General features: G+C 44.8%; 1 protein-coding gene across 2 annotated transcripts in view; it reads left to right on the plus strand.

Moving 5' to 3' along the window:
- CRHR1 (corticotropin releasing hormone receptor 1) overlaps positions 1 to 16,610 on the plus strand; it is a 113,537-nt gene that overhangs the window by 15,843 nt on the left and 81,084 nt on the right. For both annotated transcript variants that reach the window (XM_048517990.1, XM_048517991.1), the window contains exon 2: positions 9,833 to 9,917. In XM_048517990.1, the coding sequence (XP_048373947.1) occupies positions 9,833 to 9,917 (85 nt within the window). The remainder of the gene's footprint in view (positions 1 to 9,832; positions 9,918 to 16,610) is intronic.

Consider the following 16,610-nt stretch of genomic DNA (forward strand, 5'->3'; position numbering starts at 1 on the left):
ACCGGTGGACATTGTCTACTTGGATTTCCAAAAGGCTTTTGACAAAGTTCCTCACCAGAGACTGTTGAGAAAACTCAGCAATGAAGAAATAAGAGGGGAAGTCCTCCTATGGATTAAAAACTGGTTGAGGAACAGGAAACAAAGGGGGGTATAAATGGGAAGTTCTCACAATGGAGAGATGTAAGGAGTGGTGTCCCCCAAGGATCCGTTTTGAGGCCAGTGCTCTTTAACCTATTCATAAATGACCTGGAAATAGGGGTGGATAGCATGGTGGCCAAGTTTGCAGATGATACTTAATTATGTAGGGTGGTGAGAACCACAAAGGAGTGCGAAGAGCTCCAACCGGACCTTGATAAATTAGGTGAGTGTGCTAAGAAATGGCAAATGCAGTTCAATGTAGCAAAATGCAAAGTGATGCAGATAGGGGCAAAAAATCCAAACTTCACATACATGCTACAAGGGTCAGTGCTATCAGTCACAGACCAGGAAAGGGATTTGGGCGTCTTAGTTGATAGTTCCATGGGAATGTCAACTCAATGCATGGCAGCTGTGAAAAAGGCAAACTGGGGATAATTAGGAAAGGAGTTGATAATAAAACTGCAAGGATTATCATGCCCTTATATAAAGCTGTGCTGCAACCGCACTTGGAGTACTGTGTTCAGTTCTGGTCGCCACATCTCAAAAAGGATATCGAAGAGATAGAAAAAGTGCAGAGAAGGGCAACGAGGGATGATTAGGAAGGGATTTGGGCTGCTTCATTACGAGGAGAGGCACAGCGTTTGGGACTCTTTAGTTTGGAGAGGAAGGCGTCTGAGGGGGGATATGATTAGAAGTCTATAAAATTATGCATGAAGTAGTAAATGTTGACAGAGAGAAATTTTTCTCTCTTTCTCACAATACTAGAACCAGGGGGCATTCATTGAAAATGCTGGGGGGGAAGAATTAGGACTAATAAAAGGAAACACTTCTTCATGCAACATTTAATTGGTGTTTGGAATATACTGCCACAGGAGGTGGTGATGGCCACTAACCTGGATAGCTTTAAAAAGGACTTGGACAGATTTATGGAGGAGAAGTCGATCTATGGCTACCAATCTTGATCCTCCTTGATCTCAGATTGCAAATGCCTTAGCAGACCAGGTGCTCAGGAGCATCAGCAGCAGAAGGCCATTGCTTTCACATCCTGCATGTGAGCTCCCAAAGGCAACTGGTGGGCCACTGCGAGTAGCAGAGTGCTGGACTAGATGGGCTCTGGTCTGATCCAGCAGGCTAATTCTTATGTTCTTATGACCTCAACATCGTGTTTCTTTCATGACTGGTTGTGACACTTGCAAATACTAACAGATAGCTTAGCCTGAGAATTGCAGCATGATTAGGTTTGCCATTTGCATGCTACCAGTGGGCAATCCTCTGCCCACACCCCCAATAACGCGAAGATTGGGGGAATAAGATGGAGGTTAAATGGTGTTGACGGCGATGCTCTAGGAATTCTCTATAGTCTCTGTGGTCTTTACCATAGAGATTAGGGGGAAGTTCCTACCCTATCACCCAGAAGTGATGCCACTTTCTTTGAAACTTCACTCTTCTTAGTAGGGTTGCCAGACTCCAGATGTGGTCTGAAGATGTCCTGGCACTAAATGGCAGATGGTAGATGTCAGTTCCACGGCAGGAAATAAATGTATTGGATTTTTACCAAGTTTCACCAGTCCTAATTCAACATTGTAACCTATACATAGAATCATAGAGTTGGAAGAGACCCCAAGGGTCATCAAGTCCAACCCCCTGCAATGCAGGAACACACAATCAAAGCACTCCTGACAGATGGCCATCCAACCTCTGCTAAAAAACCCTCCAAAGAAGGAGACTCTGCCACACTCCGAGGTAGTGCATTCCACTGTCCAACAGCCCTTACTATCAGGAAAATTTTCCTGGTGTTTTAGGTGGAATCTCTTTTCCTTCACCTTGAACCCATTACTCCTGGTCCTAGTCTCTGGAGCAGCAGAAAACAAGCTTACTCCCTCACCAACATGACATCCCTTCAAATATCTAAACACTGCTGTCATGTCACCTCTTAATCTTCTCTTCTCCAAGCTAGCTCCCTAAGTCTCTCCTCATAGAGCATGGGTTCCAGACCTTTTACCATTTTGGTTGCCAGCTTGTCAATATCCTTCCTGAATTACGGTGCCCAGAACTGCAGGTTCCAGGTGAGGTCTAACCAATGCAGAATAGAGAAGTACAACTACATCCCTCAATCTAGACACTATACTCCTATTGATAAATGTTGTTCATGCAGAATAGTGTGTGGAAGGGAATGATTTTTAAATATAAATTGTAGTCATATGGTTGGATCCAGTCAGCTTTTCCACTGGTAAACAAGGGGATGAGGGATTCCCCTTTGCCCACCCAAAAGCCTATTCAGAAGTAATGTGCAGGCAAAATTCAAGTGGGACAGGCCTTCAAAAGAAGGGTGATCAGACAAGATTACTTAGAAGAACTGGCTGGATTGCATGACTCACTAATTTAAATGAAGAAAGTAGCATCAAACGATTGACAAATATTCAAAATTTAACAATTTTTTCTTATTTAAAATTTGATCCTGAAATTAAAATGGAGGCTTTAAACATAAAAATTGAAGTTCTTTGTACCTGCTGGGCTCCCTTTGTTATATGAATTTTGTCACACATCAAGTAAGAAATCTCAAGCTGTCAAATATAAAATATAGTTAAATATTAATGATCTTTGCACGTCTGCTATCAGTTATGAAATAATTACTATTCCATGCTGTGCCGGTTGAAGAGTACTGTAAAATATCAGATATTAACTCCTGATGGTTGTTTGTGATGTTTTTTTCTGAAGTGTTTTGCAATTGCATACCTTTTAAAAATAATTTTTGTATTAAGACTTGAAAATGTACATAAAGAACCCCACCACCCCCAAATCCAAAAACCAAACCAGCCAAATAATAATTCTGGATTAAAGAATGATCGGGAGATAACCCACATTGCTTCAAGAAGTGCTCTTCTGGAATCAACCATGAAAACATGAGGGGGGGGGGGGGAGAGTTGCAGATCTCCCCAGAATGGAGAACTAGAAAATAGGATTCTGAATGACAGCTCACAGCCATGTTGAATAGAACTGCAATTGTATTTCTTGTACCCCGCCTCAAGGTCCTTCTGGCTATGAGGCAGCAAACAACAATTTATATAAATATTCAAAATGAATATAATCCCTTGTCAAAGAGATTAAACATTCAGTGAATAGTTCACAAATGTTTGAATGTTCAGAAAGCCCTGGACATTAGAATTCATAAGGAGGCTTTCTGAGACAGTTTTTGTAGACATGAGCTTGTTTCACTCTCCCTTATGTTAAAACGTGCCCTTGATGTTTGATTATAGCATGCATTTTAATAGTTGTAATTTTGCTTGGTATGCTAATTTTGAAACAGAGAGTACTAAGGTTCTGAGCATTGTGGAAAGTGTGCCCTCTGCCTGTCTTCTAATTTCAATGGCAAAATATATATATCTGCAGAGAGCTGGAGAGCTGACCTCCAGAATTTCCTCACATGTTCCTGGCCTCAACCCTGCAAAGCCCTGGCTCAGCTAAATCCTTTGCCACAAGGCAGCAGAAGAACTGCGGATTTGTATCGTTGCAAGTGACCTCCGTTGCAGAATTCTTAAGCTTCTAAGAAGACTTCCAAAGTCACTGGCCACTGGGTGGCAAAAAAATAAGGCCAAGGCTGATTATCCAAAATAGAGTAAAAATATATGTTGTTACTCAGTTAAAATCTTCTAAATCCCCTGTGTGTTTTGCCAAGTGGCTTCTTCAGTGTAATATATAATATGTAATTGCATTATTGAGTTTACATAATAATTTTATTTATTTATTTATTTAATAATTTGATTTTATTGGCCACCCTATAAAATGGACTCAGGGCGGCTTAGAGATTCATAGTTAAAATCAAAATCAGTTCTTAAAACTACACAATGGCACCATAAAACCAATTGAAGATATTGAATGGGATTGACAATGACCAAAAGATCCTGAGTATGTGCTTTGAGCTTTCCCAGAGAATTCTACAAGTTATCAGCTCCTATAGTAAGAGATGCCAAGACTGGCAGTGAAGTCAGAGTTAAAGAAGAGAGGTTCAGGGAAACATATATGGCACGGCATAATGATGACCCCTTTCCTATTGGTCTTTCACAAATATGTCCAGCTTTGTTGACTGTAGCTTCCCTGTTTTGTTCATGTGAAGCAGCAATTATATTTCGCAAGCATTCACTTGCCATGTTCAGAATTTTCACACCTTGCTTTGCAGACGTTCAATCCAAGAGCATCCATCACTGGGCATGTAAAAAAATAAAAATAAACATATTTTTAATTCCTTTTTTTTTTTTTTTTGGTGTCAAGCAGATTTAAGCCCGGGACATTTAAGTGCACATTAGTTGTGGTTAGAAACCAGGTATTTCCCTTAAATGGCCAGGTTGTAGGCAAGACTTGCTCTGGTACCCAGAAACTATTAAACAAAACAGTGATCAGCAAGGATGTATTTGTTCATACCTCTCTGAGCCTCTTTTTCAAGGGCTAAATAAATTGTTTGAAAAAAACTGTTTAAAATTCAATCTCTGTTTGGAAGGGCAGAGAGCCCCTTCTGCAAAGGCAATGTAAAACATATACAGTTTGAACGAAGCTTGTTATGAATGGGAAATGATTAACTGATGTGTCACTGAAGAGCTCTCCTCTTAGGGAAATAACTTTTCTCCCCTCAGTTGCTATAACAAGCAAGTAACTTTTCAGACTTCCCACACAGGTCATGTGGTACACAAATGATAGCGCAAAGAAATTAGCCAGTCCTTAACCATGTAATTGTGTGTGCTTGTTCAAAACGGTATGATTATCCCCTAATAGCAACATTCAGGTGAAGAATCATACAGTTGTAAGAGACCACAAGGACCATCAAGTCCAAACCCCTGCCATGCAGGAATACACTATCAAAACATTTCTGACAGATGATGAAGGACTCTGACTGCGTCAGCACCTGGATGGGTGGGGTGGGGGTAGTGAGAGAGCCAACCTGGGAGTGAATGATAACTCCATTCTGGCTGTTTTAAAACCTCCAAAGTAGGAGATTCCACCACCCTCCAAGGCAGTGTATTCCAAGGTTGAACAGCTCTTACCATAAGTTCTTCCTAATGTTTAGTTGGAATCTCTTTTCCTGTACTTTGAATCCATTACTCATCCTAGTCTCTGGAGCAACAGAAAATAAGCTTGTTCCATCTTCAACAAGACATCCTTCAAATATTTAAACCCCTTTTCTTTCTCTTCTCCAGACTAAACATACCTAGCTCCCTAAGCCATTCCTCGTAAGGCATGGAATCCAGACTTTTTCCTGCTTTGGTCACCCTCCTCTGAACCCATTTCATCTTGTCAATCTCCTTCTTGAATTGTGGTGCCCAGAACTGGACACAGTATTCCAACTGAGGTCTGATCAATGCACAATAGAATGTTACTATTGATCGAGACACTATACTCCTATTGATGCAGCCCATAAATGTATTGGTTTTCTTGGCTGCCGCATCACACTGCTGACTCATATTTGGTTTGTGGCCTACTAAGACTCCCAGAAGAAGAGCCCATAGGATTTGATGATGTGGTAATGGAATTCACCATTGCTTTTCTTGTGTTGTAGATTTATGTGGAGAGCCAATGAGCAAGGGGTCAGACTGAAAGCTGGAAAACCCAGATTCAAATCCTCACTCACGCCATAGAAGTTTGCTGGGAGACCATGGGCAGTCACTTTCAGCCCTGATCCTGGCTAGTATTGGATGGGAGACATCCAAGGAATATGAGGGCTATGAAGTGGAGGCAGGCAATGGCAAACCACTTTCAAACCTTTCTTGTCTTGAAAGACAAGGAGTGTCGCCATAAATCAGCTTTATCTGGATAGCAAAATAAAGGGGAGGGGGGAGATTTATGTCATTGTGAAAGATCTCCAGTCCAGGATTCCTTGCAAACCGGATCTTAACCCTAGATCTCAGCATTAGAGCTGTGATAGCAGTGAAACAAAAAACAAAACCCCAGGGCCTCTAAGTATCTCGTTGAAGGATACTCGGTTTGACGAATGTTGCGTTCACCAGTTGCCATCTAGCTGCCAGTTTTTCAACAGACAGTTCATCTGTTTTGTGGAAGGCTTTCACAGCTAGAATCATCAGGCAGTTGTGGGTTTTCCAGGCTGTCTGGTCTGGTAGTTTTTGCACCTAACATTGCACCCGCATCTATGGCTAGCATTTTCAGAGGCATGTCATGGTAGGATGTGGTTCTCTCTACAGAAACACATCTTACCACAACATGCCTCTGAAAATGCTAGTCATAGATGTAGGCAAAACTTTAGAAGCAAAAACTACCAGACTACAGCAACACACCTCAGAAAACTCAAAACAGCCAGTTCATCTATTTGTTGACCCATTTATGGCTGTTCAGCAGGTTGCTCTGACTTAGTCCTTCCTAGCAGCACACTGCAGTGTAGCAGGAATCGCATTTGGTGCATGCATATTCCTGCACTGCCCAATTGCACTCTACTCCTAGCTTTCCTTGCTGAGATACTTCACCTGCCAATAGAAAGTGTTTTAAATAGACTGTTTTAAATTGGGGTGCTGTGTGGTTTCCAGGCTGTATGGCCGTGTTCTAGCAGCATCCTCTCCTGATGTTTCACCTGCATCTGTGTCTGGCATCTTCAGAGGATCCTCTGAAGATGCCAGCCACAGATGCAGGCAAAATGTCAAGAGAGGATGCTGCTAGAACACGGCCATACAGTCTGGAAACCACACAGCACCCCAGTGATTCTGGCCATGAAAGCCTTCGACAATAGACTGTTTAATTAATTCACAGATCATATAAATTAGATATGAATAAATGCTATTTTTTAAAAAAAAATGTAGCATTTGGTGTTCATCAACATTAATGGCTGCTGATCTGTTTGGATCGGAAGTATTTTCATGCTTTGTAAATAGCCAATGCAAACCTTCTCAGCATATGCTGAATTCGCTTAGCGCTGTCCTGAATTGACCGTGCAGTTGGCTTACATTTGATTGACATGGTAAGTTCGACTTTTGAGCAAAATTTCTGTCATGCCTAATCTTGTCTCCAACCCTTCAATAACCACAGCTACTCCTTACCTATGTGGGATTATAGGAAAAGATTTCATTTTCAGAAGACAGCCCTCTCGAGACCCAACAACTTTATCTCATAAATGCTGCCTCTGTAGCTCAAATTGACTCTTCACTCCCCACCCCCACAAATGCACTCAAACACAGACCCCGAATAACCCTTGCAAACTGGTGGAATGATTTGCCCAAAAATTTGCAGCAATTACCCTGTAACAAGAGCATGGGCAAAGAACTGTTGGCAAGCTCTTTTGAAGCTGTAGCATCATCCATCTTCCTTCTCTAGAGCTGTCAGAGGTTTCCTGAGACAGCAATCAGACCTTGTCTCAGACACTGAAATATCTGTGCCATCAGCATGCCCTGTCACTGTACAGCACTGCTTATCCTGAGGGAGAGGGTTTTGGTATCTGCTTTTCAGATGGCACAGTATCCTCAAGGCTTACTTGGAGCAATATTTATGTCTGGGTTACTCTGCATACAATATCAAATGCCAGCTTGAAATATGGTTTGGTTGCCATGTTAGTCTGTGTCAGCAGATTCAGAACAGGAATGTGGTAGGCCACCTTAGAGATTAACAAAGCTTATTCCAGCATAACTTTTCATGAGCCATATCTCACTTAGTCACATGTGTGAAGATACGGAGTGCTATGAAGACTCGGAGAGCATGAAGAGATTTCTCAGCTTGGTGTTGTGTCTGCTGGTATTGGGCATCTAGTCCTCTCAATACTCTCTCAGCCCCACCTACCTCACAAGGTGAGGTCCAGAAACGGCGCAAAGCTGAGAGCAGCAATTCTCTGTTGAATGAAAAATGCTGTCGAGTCACAGCTGACTTATGGTGATGCCAAAGGGTTCTCAAGGAAAGAGATTTAGCAACCCTTGGTAGCAAGAGATGTAGCAAGGAGCAGCAATGGCATAGTGGTTAAGAGGACCCGAGTTTGATTCCCTGCTCTGCCACTTGAGCTGTGGAGGTTTATCTGGGGAATTCAGATTAGCCTGTGCACTCCAACACACACACCAGCTGGGTGACCTTGAGCTAGTCACAGTTCTTCTGAGCTCTCTCAGCCCCACCTACCTCACTGGGTGAGGGGGGAAGGGAAAGGAGTTTGTCAGCCCCTTTGAGTCTCCTTACAGGAGAGAAAGGGGGGATATAAATCCAACTCTTCTTCAACCCTTTGTAGCAACCCTTGTCTTCCTTGATGGTCTCCCATCCAAGTACTAACCGGGCCGAACCCGCTTAGCTTCCGAGATGTGATAAAATTGGACTAGATTGGCTGTGTGGGTCAGGGCATTCTGTTAGGCTCCAGTATATAGTAATTGAAAGTAGTAATTGAACATAAGAAGTCCCCATTTTTGGCTGCTTTGCCTTCTAAAAAAGGTTCATGTGTATATTAATTATGGAAAGCCAGTATGACATCATGGTAGACGTGAACTGGGGAAAAGTGAGTTCCATACAGCAAATTGAGTGACCATGAATCAGTCACTCTCTCCAACTTCTCCCCTACATCATTTGTCATAAATCTAATTCTGAATCTGGGCCCCATCTGGATCAGCGTGATATAGTGGTTAAGAGCAGGTAGACTCTGATCTGGAGAACTGGGTTTGATTCCCCACTCCTCCACATGAGTGGCGGACTCTGATCTGGTGAACCAGGTTTGTTTCCTCTCCTACATTCCTACTGGGTGACCTTGAGCTAGTCACAGTTCTCTCAGAACTCTCTCAGCCCCACCTACCTCACAAGGTGTCTGTTGTGGGGAGAGGAAGGGAAAGAAGTTTGTAAACCGCTTTGGAGACTGTTTACAGGAGAGAAAAGCAGGGTATAAAAACCAGCTCTTCTTCTATAGAGGAGGAGGAGGCAGGAAAATAAAGGTGGCTGCAGGCAGGGATGGGGAAACAGGCAGAGGCTGTGGCACTGCAAGCCAGTGGGGAAAATGCCTCCTCATGAGTGTTGAGAGTCCCCCACTTAGGGCTGCCAGGTCCTGCCGGCCACTGGCAGGGGGTGGGAGGGTAGGGTCACTGGTGTATTTAGGGTGGGGCAAGCCTGGCAGAAAGCTGCTGCGCCTCCTCCAGATGGCTCCCCACCAGCCTCTACCTTCCACTGCCACTCAGAGAACTGTCTACACACTATTAAGAAGAACTGGTAGATCTGGCCTCCAGTGGTGGCCAGTCTATTAGTCCTTACCGGCAAGTAGAGCTGATCTACGGTTGAAGGCAATGGGTAGATCCAGCTGTCAGAGAGCTAGTTACTAAAACAGGGGAAACAAGTTGGACTTTTTTTGGAGGGGTACTATTTTAGTGGGCAGTGAATGCCCACCCTTTTCTGTCAATACACCTTGGGTGGGGTTGCCAGATCTGGTTGGGAAGCTCCTGTAGATTTGGAGATGGGACCTGGGGAGGACAGGGACCTCAGTGGAGCACAAGGCCTTAAAATCCTCCCTAGAGTCCAGTGGCCAGGGGGTACCTGGCAGTTCCAGCTCTATCACAGCTTATTTCCCAAGGGTGTGCTTGCGTGAAGTGCAAAGCTACTTTAGTGCAACTACTCTGGACCTCCCCCCAGTCTTAAGAATGTGTCCCTTGGCCATGCACTGAATTTTCCAAATTGCAAGAGGGTCCTCGGGGTGCCGTCTATTTCTTCTCTGATGGTTCCAAAGCATCCACCTCTTATTTTCATACAGGCACTTTTCTTCTGGATCAACCTGGCTGCAGCTGCAACCATGGATGAGCACTGTGAGAATCTTCCTCCTGCCAACAACAGCACCAGTAAGTGTATTCCTTTTACCGTACTTTACTTCTGACAGGGTACCCTGGCATCCTTCCCAAGGGACAGTTATTCCTTGTGGCAAGGGAACGAGTGATGAAAATATCCAGAGACCTTTGGACCTCTCCAGCTTTTCACACCAGAGAGTCCATCTGCGAGTCTCAGTAAGTTGGCAGTTGCTGGCCCACAGATTCTGCCTGTCTCTCCAAGCCATTTTTTTTAGGAGTAATAAATGTTTATTAGCCAAAGGCCTTATACTCATACATAATCATCCATCAATAACCCAAAGGAACATTTAGCCTAAAAAGTTTAAAATACTAACATAACACGTAATAAAATCTAAATCTGATTGCACTTTACTTTTAAGATAAATGGTTCAGTCACTATTACTGATTTTAACAATATATAACTCATTAAAAACATTAAACCTAAACACTGAATTTTTTTCAATTTTTAAGTTGCTCTGCTACAATTATTGCATCAATGTTTAAAGGACACATTCCTGTTCATATTAATATTGTGAAAGTTGTGTTTAACTAACACAAGCTTGTAATATTTATTCTGTAATTAATTTTGTTATCAGTGGTATAAAATATAAATTATTTTAAGCCTAGTGTTACAGTTTTGAGCTGCTTTTGTGTACATTAAATTCTGCAACCCTCTTTTTTGGGGGATGAAACCCATTCTGCCAGTACCAAGAGTGCACAATGCAAGTGGCAGCACTAATTTCTGTTAATTAACTTGCAAGATAATTACCTGCCTGATGAACGGACCCTTCTGTGCTTCCATTACTCCTTTCTGTGCATTGCATTTGCTCAGTCATTAAATCAGCAATTTTCAAAGTGCATCGGCACAAAGGCAGTCTGAGTCAAGCCTTCAAAAGGAGAATTGGGAGCCTGAGAGCGATTGGCATTCGGGTTAGGCAGGCAAAGTGGAAGAGAATCTCGCTGCATCGGCCAGTGGCTGCTACCACGTAGCTAAGCGAACAGTCTAAACTTCTGTGCCGAAGAACTCTCAAATTCTCTGGGAGATCATTCTAGCCATTTTTACAATTTGCTAAAAAAATTAAGTCCAGCTGTTATGCTTTGTATTTTCTCAAAATCCACATTTGGTTATCAGCATATAGAACAGGAATTGGAAAGTAAAGTCCAGGGAATTTTGGAGCAATGGTGTAAATTTGTTTTGTAGACCCATGAGAACTGATTTAAGGGAAGGGGAGCTGAAAGTGAGAAGGCAGGATTTAAGAGAAGCACATTACACACTACAATCACACACACACAAGAGTATGGTCCATATGTATTGTATCTATGCAGCAATGTCACTATTTGCTTATACTTTTTCCCCTGAACTTTAGCAGTGTATCATTTTAATCAGCACATGGCAAGTTTCATGCTTTGTCAAAATATGTTATGTGGATTCTGTTATTTTTCTTGCCGGTGCTGTGAGTTGCAGACACAATTACTGGTCCCAACTGTTCCTCTGCCCTTTCTTGAGGTGGCCTTGTTCTTTCTGGGATCTTGCAGGCATTTAAAACACACGAAGAGCATGCCAAGTGTTATGGTCTATGAATGTCATGGACATTCACTGCCCAACTTACCTACCCACCCCCCTGCCTCTGTTCTGACTGCTTGTTTGTCCTCTTTGCTTTGTTCTTCTCCTTGACAAGAGTGTCCCTAAAACCAGTAACACAGAATCAGCAATTTTGATTCCCCTGGAGCCTGCAACAGTCCATCCTTTCTTACAGATAGGTCTTTGTTTCTTATGAAGATGAATCTGCTTTCTCAGTGTCCTGCCCTCTGGCCGTCATTGGCTCAGCTGCTCTGATATCATAGCATCTGTCAGACAGGGCCATGGTCCACCCAGAGACCTAACATTTGCTGATCTAATGCTTTGAAGCCAACTCTGGTTTTAACATTCCAAAGTTCACGGCTGACTTTTGGCTTAGTTCAAGAGAGGGTGATTCCGCACAGGCCAAATGTAATGGAGTCAGAAGTGTGAAAAAAGCATTATGGCGGAGAAGTTCTCACAGAACTCACCCTCCAAACACTTCTAATCTGTTATCTTTTGCTGAACCCAGGTGAAATAAAAGTCACTAAATTAGCGGGTGTTTTCCTGTAGCCCAGGTTTCATATGCTGCTTGCCTGAGCAAACTATGGCAAGCAAGAAGTGTTCTATTCCCCTACACACACTTCCGTCCACCATCATGGACGGGGATTCTCTAGACAGCCATCATTTTGTGCCAGTAAGTGGGGGAGGGGAGGGATTCTCAGGTGGGGGGATTCTCGTGTGGGGAATTCTCAGATGTGTGGTTCGCAAGGAAACACATCATTTCCTGTGCGAGCCATGCCACATCCCGATGCTGGGATCCCAGCACACCTGGATGGCCCCTGCACCCACCATGCAAATGGCAACACGGGTTCATTTAACCTGTGGGTGCTTAAAGTTTAATGCAGAAGCAGCCAGACCTAGGTTGTATTTATTGATAGGGAGGACTTCCCATGATCTCTTGCCAATATGAATTGGTTGAGCATTTCCTAGCATCTGGTAAGCACAAAATGAAAAGGGACGGGGAAATCCATGAGCAAACTCCTATTTGCTTACTTTAAAAAATTGTATTTTCAACATGCCATGACAGGAATTCTGGAGAGCTGGTAGATTTTAGCAGGAGGAGATGGAGTTACCTTTAGCTATGCAGTTCTGTTTGGTGGGTGAATGTGCACAGAGCTGTAGGCTCAGTAGCAGGTACTGCACACAAACTCTTCATGCACACATTAGTAGGCTGTGATGAATGGATACTTGCATGCGAGAGTTCTATTCCCTTCCCTTCACGCTCCCTTACTTGAATTGATTGATTGATCCATTTGCTTCATTTATATTCTGTCTTTGCCCCCAATGGGGACTGTGGAAGTGACCGACGTTCTACTCCACCATTTATACTCATAATAACCCTGGGACTGAGAGCTGTTGATTGACATTGCCCAAGGTGACTCAACAGCCTTCCATGGCAAAGAGGAGATTCAGGAAGAAGAAGAGTTTGGATTTATACCCTGCTTTTCTCAACCATAAGAAGTCCCAAAACAACTTACAAACACTTTCCCTTCGTTTCCCTGCAACAGGTACCTTGTGAGAGTGGTGGGGCTGACTGGTACATGGTCACCCAGAAGGCTTGATGTGGAGGAGTGGTGAATCCAATCTGTTTCTTCAGATAAGAGTCCGCTGCTCATGTGGAGAACTGGGGAATCAAACCCAGTTCTCCAGATTAGAGCCTGCCACTCTTAACCACTTCAGCATGCTGACTCTCCTGGGTCTCCCAATCTCGTCTGGCACTAATCTAGCAATACAAACTGAGGGAAAGGAAACAAAAAACAAAGGCAAAAAACAGCAGGAGCCTGCCAATATTGATGTTTTCAATTAAGCTATATTTCTAGTACAATTTCATCCCACCCTTCCCTCAAGGAGCTCAGAAAGGCTTGCTTAGGCCCTTTCCACATGGCGGAAAGGGCGCCTCTCCACCGGCAGAAATTATGCTGGTGGAGGGGAGGGGGCCGTTCGCACGGGAGCCTGTGAGCGGCCCCTGCAGAGGCCGGTGCAGAAGAGGATGAGGTGAGTGGGGGGGGGGGGAACGTGTGGAGCCGCCTCTTCTGCATCCCCCCGACTCACCTCATCCTCCAGCGTCGGTCTGGAGGGCTGCAGGGACCCACCCATGCTGCCCTCTGACCTCCAGGGCAGGTCTCAGCAGCCCTCCAGATCGACGCTGGAGGATGAGATGAGTGGGGGAGAGGGACAGGCGCTTTCCAAAAACCTCCCTTGGGAAGGGAGGTGGAAAGCGGCGCCTTCACGCCGCTCGGGGCCACACAGCGAACAGCTCCCCAGGGACCGGTGTTTTTCCATCCCTGGGCTGCTGTTTTTGGCCCCGTGCAGAAAGGGCCTTAGTTTCCTCCCTTATTTCATCCTCACAAGAGCCCTGTGTGGTAGGTCAGGTTGAGAGAGAGATCATCCAATGAGCTTCCATGACAGAGTGGGGATTCGAACCTGGGTCTCCCAGATTCTAGTCTGACCCTCTAACTACAACTACAAAATCACATTGGGCCTAGCTTGATAGCTCTTGGCATTGAATTTAGAGAAAGGAGTGAAAAAGATTCCATCCAGGTTTTGGTTGGCAGAATTCCTGTGTTCTGAAACAGCGCCAAACTCTAAGTGCCTCTTAGCAGCTCTGGAGAGACACCACCATAGTAGACATTAGTTGGGGCCCAGGAGGTGTCCAACATCCCCCCCCTCCAACCCCCCCCTGCTCTTGGTTTGCATAGAGCAAGGAAAATGTGGCTGGACTTAGCCTGACTAGTATTGAATCCAGCACAGCTTCTTCTAGCAACATGCTCCTGTATTGATGTGGTCCATTTCAATCCTGTCCTTTCTCCCTGTGTCATACACTGACATGCCTTCCCCCTCTGAATCTTTACAACAACTGACTACTGTGGCTTTTTTGGGGCTGTGTGGCCGTGGTCTGGTAGTTTTGCTCCTAATGTTTTGCCTGTTGGTAGTTATTTGCTCCTATGGTTCCACCTGCATCTGTGGCTGGCATCTTCAGAGGCATGTCAGGGTAAGATGTGTTTCCAGCCATGAAAGTCTTTGACGACGCATCTTTAATGTAAGGAATTCCATAGAAGCAGAAATAAAAGGCTTTTGGGAGTAAAAGTCCATTTATTAAGACATCTTAGAAAGCTCAAGTACACGCAGTGGCAGGAATGGCACTTCCCGCCAGAAGCACAGGTTATAATACCAGTCACCCCATCCCCCCTTCCTGCTTCCCATGGGAACAGAGGCTTCATCTCCCGCGCAGAGATAAAGGGCTCCGCCGATGCATCTGGCCCATCGCCCGGGCACAATGAGGAATGCACTCAAGGTTACTTCACCATAAACACCATTGAATCCTTTACACTCTGCCTCCCCTAAAGAAGCCCCCCAGGTTTGTGCGGAAAGGCGCGGTGGAAAGCAGCAATAAGGGTGGGGGCTTCAATATTTTCGGAATAAACCCATTGATTATGCAGAGGAATATCCCGCCCAAGAAACTAAATATTGCAAGCGTTTGCGATTAAGATGAGAGTCCAGGATAGTGTCAATTTCGTAGTGCTTGTGGCCATCAATAATAATAGTCGGTGGGGGCCTCTCCGGCTTGAGGTCGTGCCAGGCATCGGAAGCGAGAGCCATCCTTGAGCAAGCTGGAATGGGAAGACGGGATGGATATTGCTAAGAGAGTTAGGCAAAATCTAGCCAGGCAGTGACATCATTAATGCTTTAGTAATCTGAAAAGGTCCCACAAATCTCTTGCCAGAAGTTTGGAATATTTATGCACGTCTCTGAGATTTTTTGTGAATAAATGCGCCCAGGAGCCCACACGCAGAGGAAAATCCGAGCGGTGTTTATCCGCTTGCAGTTTTTGGGAGTCCTTTGCTTGTTGTAAGAGCAGTCTGGACCGACTTCACATCCCTCGGCTAGGGATAGAAATCCATTGTTGAAATTCTGGGAAGTTAGCAGCTGCGGGTGGTTGTAGCAGCGGCGGGAAAGAGCGGCAAAACACAATAATTCAAAAGAGGTTTTCTTTGTACTACTATGAACCGCATTGTTGTAGGCGTACTCCGCAAACGGAATAAGCTCGCAATTGTCTTGGTGGTAGTTGGTGTAACAACGTAAATACTCTGAGGTTCTGTTCGTTCTCTCCGGAAATCTCGCCGTCACTTTGAACTTGCGGTAGGGGGGGCGGCGACGGCGGGAGCGGCTAACAACTTAAAACGCTTTCCAGAACTTTGGGATCGTTAAGAGGGGCCATGATCCCGGAGACCACCTTAACAGGGGCAGGGTGGAGACGGTAAACATGTTGAATAAACAGCCGTGCCAACTTAGGAGCAGAGGGAATGGAAGCACATGGAATAAAATGGGCTTGCTTAGAGAATAAGTCTACCACCACCCACAAAACCGTATTGCCATGACTTTCGGGCAAATCTGTAATGAAATCCATGGAGATGACTTCCCAAGGGCGGGAAGCTACAGGAGAGGTTTCAATAGTCCATGGGGCTTTCAGGATGGTTTGGCTTCTACAAACCGAGCAGCCTTTAATGTATGCCTCAATAATGTCTTTGCGCGTACGCGCCACCAGAACTGCCGAAGGCTAGATGCAAGTTTCAAAAGCCAAAATGTCAGCCGAACGAATCGTGGCAGAAGCTTCAAGAACTTGCTTGCGGAGGCACGTACCAGCATTCCCTCCGCCAAACTCTCCATTCTCCAAACGCAGTTGGGAGTCTCCTTCCGGCCGCTGGAGGCTCATGCAACCCCATACTCCTCCAATTCCGCAGGAAAGGAGACGGATTGGGAACGGGGTGGAGAGGAGAAGTGGACGTTGAGATCGGGTGACAGCCAACTAACTGGGGAGGGTAAGAGCAGTGCGTGGAGATGTCTCGTAAGGCGCTACCCCTCGGGTAGGCGCTGAGAGCGCGTCAGCCAGTTTGTTGGTTTTCCCAGGGAAAAAAATGAACTGTAAAGGAGAAACGAAAAAATGGCCCAACGAAGTTGTTTGCGGACATCTTGAAGTGGGAAAAGAGCTGCCAGGTTTTATGATCCGACCAAACTTGAGGGTGCTTAGCCCCTCCAGCCAGTGGCGCCAAGTGCGAGAGTGCTGCTTTGGTAGCCGCAGTCTCCTT

This window comes from Sphaerodactylus townsendi, linkage group LG15 (assembly GCF_021028975.2).
Source record: "Sphaerodactylus townsendi isolate TG3544 linkage group LG15, MPM_Stown_v2.3, whole genome shotgun sequence".
Classification (NCBI taxonomy): domain Eukaryota; kingdom Metazoa; phylum Chordata; class Lepidosauria; order Squamata; family Sphaerodactylidae; genus Sphaerodactylus; species Sphaerodactylus townsendi.